We start from the raw sequence: 13,300 nt of genomic DNA, 5'->3' as shown, positions 1-13,300 counted from the left end.
GGAGCCATGTGAATGTACTGGTTGGAGACTTTGGGCAGAGCACAGAGTTTGAGATTTCTTAGGTAGAACAGGTTTTTTTAAAAGGTCCAATGTCAGGTACAGTTTAATATATTTGATCTCTGATAAGTTATTAAGTGCTCCGGGATTTCTGGTTTTGCAAGTGGTAAATCAGTAAGCTTTGCTCCAAAATTGTATATTGTCGCAGGAACTTGAGAGCCACCAGCAAAACGACAGGCTTAAGAAACTATGGAACTATTAATAATAATAAAAAAAAACCAAACACAAATAGCCTGAGTCATATGTCTACAGCTCTGTGCATAGAGTACAGAGCTTTTCTAATGTTCTCATTATGACAACAAAGCAAAATTAATTTTGATAGGAGATAGCATTATTTCTAAACATTCTGTATAGTTTCTTTGCTTATAGCTTAAAGTTCCTTGAGAAAGTGTTGGAAATTAATTACAAATTTCTATTTTAGCATTTTAATAAGTGCGAAGTGTTTTAACAAGACTTTGCAAACAGAATGTCCTTTTAAAAAAGAAATGTGACAATCCTCAAGTAACATTATACTTAATATGTTTCTGAAATAAAAGTTATTTGTAGTGGGAAGTCTCAAATTACTTCACATATTTAAAGGAAACATCAGTAAGCTGTCAGTTCTGTAGTTAATGACAGTTTAAAAAAGAAATTTCTTTAATAAAGTTGTTTTAAATGGAATTTGTAGCAGAGAAAGGAGTAATTGCCTATCACACTGTAAGAAATTAGTTTCACATCTTTGGAATGTTTCTTTACACTTAATTTCCACATTGTTTGAGCTTAAATGTATATCTATAGAGACAAAAAAGCAAAAGATCATCAAAAACTCTTTTCTTTTCCAGATGTGCTCAAGATTTTATAGCAGGAATTGGATGAATCTTTGTCTCACTATTACCACAAATGGTAATCTAAACAGAAATTAGAATATTTTTATGTCTTAATATATTCTAATAATAATACTGGAATTAATGTGAAAGTTTTTGAATTTTAAATATTGATGGGACAAGTGATTAATTTCTCTGTTACGTGTTGCAGCTTACGTGTTGAGAAGATTGTCATGTTCTTCAAGATTAATAAAGTACAAAATGCCCGAGAGTCTTTTCCAGAAATTATCAGGTCACACTTTTGCAACTATCATTGGAAATGTGGGTTGAGTATTATAGTTGTTGTGTAGAATGGTTGTTTTGCCATTATTTCACTTTTTCAGTTGTTTTTCTTTTAATATATATATTGCAGTATAGGAGATGCTGAAGTCTTTTTGGAACTTAGAAAATTGCAGTGAAGCTTATTTGCTGTAGTCAGAAAAAGGATTTTGTTAATTTCAAAGAACACTGATCTTATTCCTTTGCTACCATATAAAAATGTATCAATTTTTCCTTCAATATTTTGAGAATTCTAAATTTGCTTCTGAATATTTCACAATATTACCTTTCCTTTCTGATGTGCTTCTTTCAAAGATGAGGGGTAGAACGTACTGACCCTAGAATCCCATGTAACTGTTTGAACTTGGGTCATAAGTTAGAAGAGAAGAAACGTTTCCTAGATTTGGGGGGTGGGGATAATTTGTGGCCAAATAAGTTCAGAAAACACTGCTTTGTGTATTCACTTCAGTAAAATTGGAATGATTGTTAGTCTGTTTTTGACACAGAAGTTCAAATTTAACCTTGTTTCCCAGCATTTCCCAAATTCATTTAATCTCAAAACCTTGTATACAGTTGTTTATAGCAGCATTATTCTTAGTGGTTAGAATGAGGAAGGAACCCAAATGTCCATCAACTGAAGAATTAAACAAAATGTATCTCATTCAATGGAATATCATTTGGCCATAAAAAGGAATGAAGTGCTGGTCAGTACTCCAGCAGGGGTGAATCTTGAGAACACTATGGTAAGTGAAAGAAGCCAGAAACAAAAGACCACATATCCTGTAATACGATTTGTATGAAATGTCCTAATAGGTAAATCCGTAGAAACAGGAAGTAGATTTGTGGTTGCCATGTGCTGGGTTGGGGGAAATAGAGAATGATTGCTAATGAATATTGGTTTCTTTTTGAGATGATGAAAGTGTTCTGCAGTTAGATAATGGTGGTTGCTCAACCCTGTGAATATTCTAAAGACCACTGAGTTGTGCTCTTTAAAGGGTCAATTTTATCATATGTGATATGTCAATAAAGCTGTTATTTAAAAAAAATAACATAAAAAAGAGGCTGTAGCAACAACGAAGGAGGAGTGATAAGGCCTGAAAATAGGGCAGTGGCTATAGAGAGGTACTGGAGAATGTTGGGGTGAACTGAAGAGCTTTAGAGACTTATTTTTACTAGCAGGAACTCAAAGGCCCCAGGGCCAAAGCCCTGAGGAGATAGTGCAGATGGGTCCCGGTGTGCACAGGTTGGCACTAGCAGTGGCTAGCTTCTCCGAGAATGGCTGAATTCTATACATGCAGTAAGTAAAAACCCTTTAACAAAAAGTTGCTTCTTTAGTCATCTGTAGACAACAGGGATGACTAAAGCAGTGCACAAAATTGTGACCTTGCCTTTATACTTTTCATAACTCAAAACATTTTTCATGCTGCCAATAGAGTTTGAGTAATTTGGCTGCCACTGCTCATCAGGGTGAGGTGCCCTGTAGGGGAGGATAAGAGGACGTGGCCCTTGCCTGCAAAGATCATAGTCTTATTGACCTAGTGTGATCCGCTCAAAGGCTGTGCTCATCTTTCATGAGGAAAGAACCCAAGTGGCCCGCCAAGTGTTAACACAGAGAGCAGCAGAGCACATGGATTATAAATCCGGGAAGTTGAACACAGATTTTTGGATGTTTAATTTTTGCCATCATGTGGAAAAGGCAGACTTCTTGGAATTGGGTCCTCATTTCAGTCAGCTCTTTGACCCAGGTGGGAAAATTAACCTTCTACCTCCTTGGGTGCCAAGGTCATGGCATGCCCTTTGGAACTGAGGATCGTGCAGCCAGTGCTCATGCTGTTCTCCCCCTTTTCCTTTACTCTCCCTGACCGGGGTTGTGGTCAGCAAGAACTCCTTAGGAGCTCATTGCAGAGTGAAGGCTTGCGGGAGGAAGCAGCAATATCTTAGTCAGTGGACCCTTTCCTTCTGCCAGACCCAAGTTTCCTGTGTAAAGCCAAAGCCTTCAGTGGAGGAAGCCAGTCTGTTATTGAGACTCTTACCAGGCATTTCAAAAATTCCTTCTAAAGAGGACTGTGTCTAACACAGAGCTGAATGTCTGTCATATTCACAGAGTTTTCTGTTTTCTTTCTGAGGTAGCTTGGGGAGGAGGAAGGAGGCTTCGTCTTGGAGCCATAAAAGCTGCACATCTCCAGGCAGACTTGGAAAGGAGGTCTGCTGTAGCACAGCCTCTCTGGAGTCCCACTGAGTGGGATCTGAATTCTGATATGCCTTAGACTGACTGTCTGCTTCATGTGGTCTCACCTGTGCAGCCAGGATAACCATCCTCTGCAGGGTTTGCTGAACAGTAAATGTGATAGTGTATGGAGAACACCCGGGGCATAACTATTACTGCACAAGTCTTTTTTGCGATCTTTTTGAGATTGTTTCCTTTTAAAGAGTGAAGATGATGTCCTATGCCTTTTAGGGTAGTTGAGAGGATAAAATGAGACAATGCATGCAATTACATTATAAAATATATTATTGAGGTTTAATTAGAGAAGACCTTCACAAGGATCTTGGTAACCTATTCCAGAGTTTTCACTAATACATATATCCTTATGCTGAACTGGGATTTTTCCTTCTTTGTTATTATCCTTTTCATCTTTCTTGACCTTCCAAGAACACAGAGAAGTGTTGGTGTTCATTTGTTTCATATAAATCTTCATGCACTGAAAGATATAATCCATTCACTCCTGGCCTTTAGGTTTAAAAAAAAAATCTTGATTATTACTGGCAAACTATTATTTGTAATTGTTTATTACATTATTCTGAACCTTTTCTAACTTCTCCATTGCTTATGGAGCCCAAGATAGGAATGATCTTTGAGAATTTCTCCAACTGAAATGTAGAGGAAAGGTTACTTTCTGTCCTTCGTTCCCCATTAAAATATATATATATATATATATATGTATATATATATATATATTTATATCTTTATTATAAAAGTAATGTTACCACTTTATATATATTTTGGAGAAAAGAGAAAGAAAATTGCCCACAATTCCACCAGTTCAATTAATAGTTTTATGACTGCACATCTGGTCGTTTATATATATATATATTTTTTTTTAATGTATCTTTATATATAACTTACATATCTTTATATACATATCTTATATAATCGCAATCCTATACAAGTATAAATCCTCCTTTTCACTCCTCTTAAAATGTTTTGTGTATTGCTGCGTGTCTTTAGTGCCTGTCTTGTAGAATTATGAGGATTCAGTGCTTTAAGTGCTTAGCGTGGTGTCCAGTGTATTGTTAGTGTCAATAAATAGGGGCTAGTTATTATGACTCTTTCCATAATTTGCACTATTTTCTGATGGATGCCGAGAAGTGGATTTACTGGGTTAGGTGTTCTAGGCTCTTGATACATGGCACCTGCCACATTGCTTCCTAAGAGCCATTTCAGCTTACAAAGCCCCGGGTGCTACTCAGGAGTTCTACTTCTCCTCACCAGCACTTGGAGTCCCCCCAACTCCCCGCCTTTATTTTTAGGTTTGGGAAGGTAATTTAGTAGGTAAAGATGTTACCTCATTATTTAAATTTCATTATTTAATAAATATCCATGTTGAACTTTTTTATTGTATGTTTATTAGCAATGTTTCCTCTTCGTGGGGTCTGTTTATGACCTATTTAACAGTTGGAATCACTTAACATTTTCTTTTCTTTTTTCTTTTTTTTTTTTTTTTTGAGTAAAGGCAGATTTATTTAGAGAGATACATACTGCATAGAGTGTAAGGCAAGAAAAAGGCCACAAGTTTTGGGAGTTGGGAACTCAGGCTAAAGTAAAAGTAGGTACACACTCCATAGACAGAGTGTGGGTCGTCCCCGAAGATGACGGAGCAAAAAGAGGCCCACTTAACATTTTCTTATTGAACTACTTGGGCTCTTTAATAAAGATATTACTCTTATGTCACATGGACTACAAATACTTTTCCTGTTCTAATTTTGGCTGAGTTTTTATTTATTTATTTTTTTAAAGTACACACACACACACACACACACACACACACACACACACACACGACCTATGTCCTGTTTGAGGCTGTCACAATAAACTCTCTCACCATCCATGCCAGGTCTGATGGTAGCACCTTGAGTCCAACAAGAGAGACTCTCCCCATGGTTACACGGGCACCTAATATAGCAGACACACGTATCTTTTATGGTAAGTACACACTCTTAATCCATCCTTTCCTCTAGGACTGGTGTTTCTGAAGATACCACGGCAGATATTTTTGGCAAGTGTATGGTCCACTCATCCTAAGGCCTCAGCCGAGTTCTCTGAAGAACTCTCATTCCCACCTACCCTGACCTACCTTCTTCGATTTTTTTCTTGCAAGGAGACACCAGGTCTTGATGAGATCTGGGGGTTAAAGGCATGGGGCTCTTCGCATGGGTAAAATGCTGGTAAACTTACCTTCTCCTACTAACCCATTAAATCTACCCTCTTGCCCTGCAGGAGAGCGAGCTGTCTGGTGTTCTACACTTTCCCCTAGGCTTTGCGTGGGTCTTCTTAGTAGAGCAGAGCCGGTCTGTACAACAGGTTAGAGAACAGCAGGCAGGGAGAAGGCGGGGAGGCCACGCGGACTGGATTTTAGGGTGGAAGTCTCACCTTGTTCTCCCTAGAGGAAGTGTGTTGTGGCTCTTCTCAGGCTGATGAGTTGGAGCTGGCACGCCGCTTTGCCACAGTCCTTCCCAAAGGGTCTCAGGTACAGGAGTCAGACCAGTGGGAAGCTAACTCTGAAGATTTCAGCTGCACAGGTGTGACAAGAAGAGCACTTGAACTGAAGGGAGATCCTCAGGGTCAGTGCCAAAGTGTCTGTGAGTTCCCTTAAACTTTGACCTTTAAGTGCCCTTTATCCTTGGCTTTCACTCTACACATTCCCTTGCTAAGGAGTCCTGTCCTCTGATCACCGAGATCTGCATTCAGGTCTGTAGCAGGGCCCAGACAGCTGCTGTGGGAGGACGTGCAGGCCTGCCCGGGGGTCGCTGGCACACAGAGGCATTACATTGGCTTCCGAGTCTAGATCTATAAATATATTTATTATAATATAACAAGAACTTAACAATAAACGTATACTATGTACAATACCATTACAGAGAACCCTGTTTTATATCATTCACAGAAATAGCCAGTTTTGCTCCAGTGTGATAGATGAGGAGAGAAACGGAATCTCAGTGTCATCTGTGTGAGTCCTGCTGACCACTAGCACCTCCTTTGGAGGCAGACGCACATCATCGCTAACGTTAGCCCTGCCCCAGGCAGTTAGAAATTTGTGCTCCAGTCCTTGGGTTCACACTTGCACCCTGTTTGACATAAATACTTTAAATGACATACAATGTATGTAGTTTTGTGCTTATTACTTTTTAAAAGAATAAATAATATTAAAAACTGCATAACGAAGCTCGGTATCTTGTCCAAGTGGGAGCCACACTTGTAGTGCTAGAAGTTGATGCCCGACATTGGAATCGGAATTTTGTGTCATCAAATACTGAAAGATGGAAAGCACGTCCTGTCCTCTTCTCCATATAAATGGTTTTTTTTATTATTATTATGAAATGACGGCAAGTTGACTTCCCAGATATAAAAATGGTAAATGTGTTATTTGGTACCAACTCCAACTAAACAGCGCAGCAGTGGCAGCCGCATCCTTCGTGCCCTGGAATGGAAACTGGTCACCGCGTGAGGTTTGTGGGTCTGAGGACTAGCGGGAAGGCCTTCCTCTTTGAGCCACGGTGTGACCTCCCTCCTGGCTCCCCCTTCTCGGGTTAATATGCTACAAGAAGAGTGATTCTGCTCTTGCCCCTCAGGCCTTGGCTCGTCTAAGAAGGCTGTCCCCATCCTGAGAGCTCTTGTGGCAGGTGCCTTAATATATAGCTATAAATATCAAAAATAGTCTCCTGTGCTTTGCAGACATTTATTCTCCCTCCTTCCCTTCCAACCCGGCCTGGGTCCTCAGCTTTACCTCATGGAGGGAGCTGGACTGGTGTCACGAGCCAGAACTGGTTTCCTTCTGGAACAGAGTCTTCTTCCTTTGACAGTGCCTCCATGAGGCACAGCTTTTATGGGGCTGTCTGGGAGTTACTTTTTCTAAAAATAAAACGGGGTCATTCACACCCCCCCAGGAGAGATCCTCTATTCTGCACATAGAAAAATTAGAGCAAATGCCCCACTCTGGCACTACCTACAAAGAGCTTTGGGAATTCCTGCATTATCCCTCTCGTGGCTGCCGCTTTCTCTCGGTACTTAAAAATAGCCTTTTGTTTATCAAGAAAATGCCTTGGAAACCTAAATAACTCATATTGGGTAACAGAAAGCTAGCACAATCACCTTGTCCTTCTCCAGCAAAAACATGGTAGAAAACCCTGTGAAGGGACAGACGGCTGTCCCCAGCTGTCCCCGCCCGCGGCTGCCCCTGCAGGGCTGCTCCAGTCACATCTGGCTCCTCGCGGCGGCTGGACTTTGCTTCGACCCAGCGGGGACCAGCAGCCTCCTAGGCCTCGTGCCCCATAGTATTGTTCCTTGTTTTCTGTCAGCCACTGGATGTGTAGATTGTTTAAATACAAAAGTAGGAATCAAAGTGATAAGGACACTTTGATCTTATTCCAAGAGAGCCTGATGCCTACATTGTCCTAGGATAACTATGGTTGGCTGGGGATCAAGCTTGCTCTGCAGGAAGGAAAAAACAGCTTCTCTCTCCCAGTTGAAAAATACGTGGAACTCTATTGCACCGGGCAGAGTGAGCGCCTCCGTTCAGAGCAAGTCCCTCTGCAGGAGCCCCCAAGGCCTGGCTCGCTTGCTCAGATGGTTGTGGTTCCTGCTGCTTGGAGGCTACGCCCCCATTTCCCCCAAAGGTGAGGATGATTTTCTACATTCAGTGTAGAGAGTATTCAAAATGTTTAGAGCAGTGAGTTCCTCGATTGTGTCGGTCGGCCCCTTATTGGTGTTGCTGAAAATTGACCTCTGTGAGTAGCATTTGCCTCACCAGATGCGTCCACAGTCTCGTCGTGGGCTTTCTGCTGATGTCAGCCGCTTTGAATATATTTCTTTATCACGACGCAGCCGTGTCTGAACACAGGGCAGGGCATGTGGGGGAGGAGGGTCCATGTGTTGGTTGCAGGCTCGTAGGCTTCCATGTTGCCCAGGGCAGGCCCCTCACTGCTAACAATGCCTCCAGTTGCATAAATCTTGCCATCGAGCACCACGGCACTGTCAGAGAAGGTGGGAAGAGAATTAGCTCTTTGATTTCCACCGGGGACCTGGAGGTAGATTCTCAGTACCCTGTCCTGTTGCAGGCTGCCTCTCCTCTTTTGCAAAAGTCAGGTGGGATCTTGCTACTCTTCTTTGTCCTCCGACCTCAGCTGGTATAAGAAAAGCACCTTTCCCCCAGGGCCAATCAGGAGGCCATGCTATATGACCCGTCAGGACCCAGGCAACTGACTGAAGTCAGCTGGAGAAGAGCAGCCTCTGTACAGGTGCTCGGTTCAGCTCACTGGGTCTCTATGGAGCATCTTTTGGGTGTTGCCCAGACAAAGCCTTCCTACTGCTCAAGTCCAGTTGGGATCACAACTCACTAGGATGATAGCAGACAGGATAATAAGGAGCTAAGTCGTAACTGAATATCGGCCACTTGGGAGTTTCACCCTTGCTGAGGTGCTCAGAGTCAGAGTTTGCTGCTGTGATTCCTTCACACGTGTGACCTGATGCTGCTGCCCGCCCGTGACTGCGAGGGCCCGGGGAGCTCTCTGCACCACTACCATGGCCGCCCTGGATGCCTTCCCTGTTAAACTCACGGTCCTGCTGTCTCGGGTGGCTCTCTGCTCCTCTGCACCTACTCCCTTACTGCATCTCAGCTACCCCTTCACGTAGACGGCTACATCTACATTTGCAGGCCTGATTTCTCCCTCCTCTCAGCTAATGGCCATTTCTTCTTGGCTGTCCCCTGAAACTGAACAGATACCCTTTCAAAGTCTCCACCCATTTTTGAAAGTCTGCACCTCGATGGAACATGCGTGTCTAAACTTCTCACCAGACGCTGAAGCTCCCAGCCTTCTCTCTCAGAGCTCCATGCCCTCTGGGCCCCTCACACTTCTCCCTTTGTGGCACATCTTTCTCCTGCTTCTCTTGCAAGACCCAGCTTAAGTCTCCCCTCAGGCAGCATCTCCCCACGCCCACTCTTACTCTCAGATGGGGCGTGGGAGCTCCCCCACCACCGGCGGTGCTCACACTCCGGTCGTCTTGATCAGTGGACGGTATTGTCAGAGTTGCCCTGCACGCTGCCACCATTTAGAGAATGGGACAGGGAAGGAGGGCTGGAGAGCTGCAGATTCTTCACGCCAACAGGAACTTAGCCGTTACCTAGTCCAATGGCCTGTTTCATAGATAGAACTAGCCCAGAGAGGGGAACTTATTGGCCCAAGGTCACAGGGCACGTTAGTGGTCAGTTGTAGCTTTTCTAGCCTTGCCACACAAACAGTCGGCACTCAATACATGCTTCATGCTGTTCCCACACTGAGGACTTGGTGACCACCTCTGCACAGGTACAAGATGTCTCCAGGAAAGCTCTGCTATGGAAATGCTACAAATGGGATCTTTTGGGCCCCCTTTTTATTCCTTGTTCCTCAGTCTAGGGAAGGATGGGGTAGAAGAGCAGGGTCTGTGTCTCACTGCCCAGGGTGGTGCTTTCTCTGGGCCAGAGCACCCGGGAACCAGCCCCGCTCTGACCTCTGCCTCTCTCTTCCTGCGGGGCTGGTCTGGGTACGTTGCTGCCCAGTCAGCTCAGGGACTCCGGGGCAGCTGTGCCTTGTGCCTCACGGGGTCCAGCTCCAAAGAGCCATCAGGATCATGTGCACCATCAGAGCATTCTCCCCAAAGCCACTTGTCCCACTTAGGGTGTCACACAGCTCTGGCCTGGCACTGTATCTTGTCTCCTGGGGGACAGCTGACCTCACAGCACCACCCTCACCTCCAGCTGACCGAAGGGGTGGCATTAGGGACCTGGCGCTGGTGCCCATCGGAAGCCCTTCATGTGCGGCTTTGAGATGGGGTCAGTTGGAACCACAGGGTCAGGCTTCTGGGCCAAGGGCTGCTCTGGGGCGTGTCACACCCTGCTCTGGCCTAGGCACTGCTTTGGCCATTGGATGGTGGTCAGTTACTGTGCTCCAACCCCTCCTGCTGTCCTCCCCCGCCTCCTCCCCAACCCTTGCCCGGTTACTGGCCCCCTCACCTGCAGAACTGGCGAGAGTGATTCATGTTGGGGCCCGCCTTAATGTTCCCTTTGTCAGGGTCGTAGATGGTAGTGGCTCTGGCATAAGCCCCGCCCAGGATGAAAACGAAGCCGTTGAGGGTGACGGCAGGAGCGTACTTGTTGTCTGCGGGAAAGCAGGGCAAGGCAGGCAGGTCAGGGCCCTCTTCTAGGCTTCCCCTCCCCTTCTCTGTCCCAGCAGCCCCCCAGAGGATGGGAGCTGGAAACACCTCCGAAGTCACCGCTTGGCCTGCGGACAAGGCTGGGGCCAGGAGGCACCTGGCATGGATTGGCCCACCCTTTTTCCAGGGAGTGGGATCCGCAGCTGCACCTGGGCTGGGGGCTCGCCTTCCCCCACCCCTCGGCCTTGGGTCTGCAGAGCCATCAGGCTTAGCCAGCCCTCTGGGCTTGGGATACTGGGACTGAATAAAACCATGAGGTGGGGCTGGGGAGATTGCTGGTTCTCACCAATCATTGGGGACTCGATGAAGCTCCATGTGTTGGTCTGTGGGACATAAGACTGGAGGACGCCGGCAGCTCGGCCCGCCTCATTCACACCACCGAACACATAGATCTTACCGCCACACACTGTGGCTGCTGCTGAGTGCACCGCCTTGGGCAGAGGGGCCACTGCTTCCCATTGGTTGGTGATGGTGTCGTACCTGTTGAGAGAGCAGAAAGCCCGGAATCAAAGATGGGCCTTGTGCAGGGCAGGGGCCCCAGCCAAGGCAGCAGACTTTGGGGGAGCACCACCATCCGCTTCCTACCTGAGATCACACAGCTGGGGCACTTGGGATGAGTCACTCAAGGCCCAAACCAACCCTCTCAGCCTTCCTCCTGAACCTCTGCGAGGCTCTTTTCTGTCTGTCGATACTTTTATGCAGACTCTTGTCTCCCTTCCTTTGCTCACACAGGGAACCCCAGGTTCTGGGCCTCTCCATCCAGCTCAATCCCACCCTTTCATTCAGCAGTCCTGCACTGGGCACCTCCTATATATCCAGCCCATGGGCTGGAAACTGGGGAAAAAGTGGCCTGGCTGGGAACAGAAGGGGAGGTGAACTGACAGGGTTCAGTCATTAATTGACATCTCAGTTCAGGGAGTTGCCTAGGGTGCCTCAGGGTCTCTGGCTTGGGAAACTGGATGGAGGGGGCACTACTCATGACACAGGGAATCAGGGTTGGGAGAATTTTGGGGAGGAGGATGATTTTGGTTTTATTCACAGGGAGTTTAAAGTATCTGTGGGTCACAAACTGTGGGCAGTAGGGTATGTAAGTCTGGATTAAATATTCAGCTTTGGGATCACTGGCACACAGATGGAAACTGAAGACGAGAGCGTTCACAAGGAGAGTGAGGGGCGAGGATGGCCTCGAAGAGTGAAGAGGCGATGTGACAGGAGGCAAAGCTGCAGGGCAGAGGCTGTGGCAAGAGAGCGGGCAGAGGCTGTGGCAAGAGAGCAGGCAGAGTCCCAAGGAGGACGCCGGTGGCGGTGTCAAGGGCACTTCGCCCAGAATGGGCTGCTTGTGTGTTGAGGAGGGGCTCCAAGCCAGACAGTGGAGATGGCCCGGGGGCCATCTCTTGGATGAAACTTAGCTGGGGAGGTGGTTAGGGAGGGTGGGACCTAGAAAGGGCTATGGAGCTAAAGGGGTGATATGCTGATAAAATAATTAAAAACTAGTGATATGCTGATAAATCTTTAAAAACCAGCTCTCTCGGGAAGAAAGTCTTGGTGTGTAGCATTTGCTGATTTCTGCGATGTACATTCTCTCGCCATGGCTGATGTCAAGCAACCAGTGGGACACCACTGAATGTGGAGTTGGGAAAAAACGCCTGGCAGCACACCCGGACAGAGTCTCCTGCGTGTACAGATGCAGTGGGTTTATATGACCTCCAGAACATAAGTGATAGTAAAATAGAGTAAAAAACCCTCGATAGTGATGAGTTTTGAGTATGGATTACCACTGTTTTTAAATAATTTATTTAGTTCTAAGTTTATATGACTAATTTTTAATAATATCTGTAGCTAACTTGCAGAGTTCCTGAAAATTTAACAGTAGTATGAGCCAGCTCCAGCAAACCATGGGTTTTAATTTTAGGGGGGAAGTTTTAATTGTGTTTACATGCTGATAGAAAGGAGCCTAGCAGGATAAAGAAAGATGAAATATATTGGAAAGAGGGGGGCGAGCTGATGATGGGAGGCTCCTGGTAGGTGGATGCAAATTGGATCCAGAGTGGAGAGGGAAGTGGTGTCCTTTTAGGTATGAGAGAGGAAGGCAAGGATGGCATGAGCGTAAGGACATATGCAGGAGCAATGGCGTGAAGAGAAGCACATTCTTGGTTAATGGCTCCATTTTTTCTGTGAAGCAGGAGTTGGAGTGGGTGAAGGTACTGGAGGAGTCTGTGGGGTAAGTGCCTTGAGGAGAGAGTGAAGATGGGAGAGGGCAGGAGACAAGAGAAACACAAAAAGATGCCCTGTGCCATGAGGACCCTGTGGAGTCTGCAGGGTCTGCAGGACTGCAATACATAGTGGGGCCAAGCTATAAGACTGGGATTTTCTCCACCAGCAATCAGCCCCTGTGGGCCAACATGGAGATGGTAAAGGGATGGATTGAACAGGACAGAACAGATCTGCCAGATGTGTGGTGCAGGACAAAGTGGCAGAGTCAGAGGATGGAGAAGTGATAGAACATGAATTTCAGCAAGACAAGGAAAGCAGTGAGAACAGGCAGCAGCTGACAGCAAGGGCAGGACTGGCATGAAGCCGACTGGCCATTGAATGGGGGGTCTTCCTTCCTGGGGCAGCGGTGTCTCTGTCAGTTGTTCCCTGGGGCCTGCCCTCC

General features: G+C 45.8%; 1 protein-coding gene across 5 annotated transcripts in view; it reads right to left on the bottom strand.

Annotated features, from left to right (window-relative positions):
* Positions 1-6,239: 6,239 nt before the first annotated feature.
* Positions 6,240-13,300, bottom strand: part of KLHL29 (kelch like family member 29) — a 295,226-nt gene continuing 288,165 nt past the window's right edge. For all 5 annotated transcript variants that reach the window (XM_074341726.1, XM_074341727.1, XM_074341725.1 and 2 more), the window contains 3 exons: positions 10,931-11,124; positions 10,445-10,589; positions 6,240-8,427 (listed from right to left, as the gene is read on the bottom strand). In XM_074341726.1, the coding sequence (XP_074197827.1) occupies positions 8,244-8,427; positions 10,445-10,589; positions 10,931-11,124 (523 nt within the window). In that variant the 3' untranslated portion in view covers positions 6,240-8,243. The remainder of the gene's footprint in view (positions 8,428-10,444; positions 10,590-10,930; positions 11,125-13,300) is intronic.

Source organism: Camelus bactrianus, chromosome 15, assembly GCF_048773025.1.
Source record: "Camelus bactrianus isolate YW-2024 breed Bactrian camel chromosome 15, ASM4877302v1, whole genome shotgun sequence".
NCBI lineage: Eukaryota > Metazoa > Chordata > Mammalia > Artiodactyla > Camelidae > Camelus > Camelus bactrianus.
This window is presented reverse-complemented; position numbering and strand designations above follow the sequence as displayed.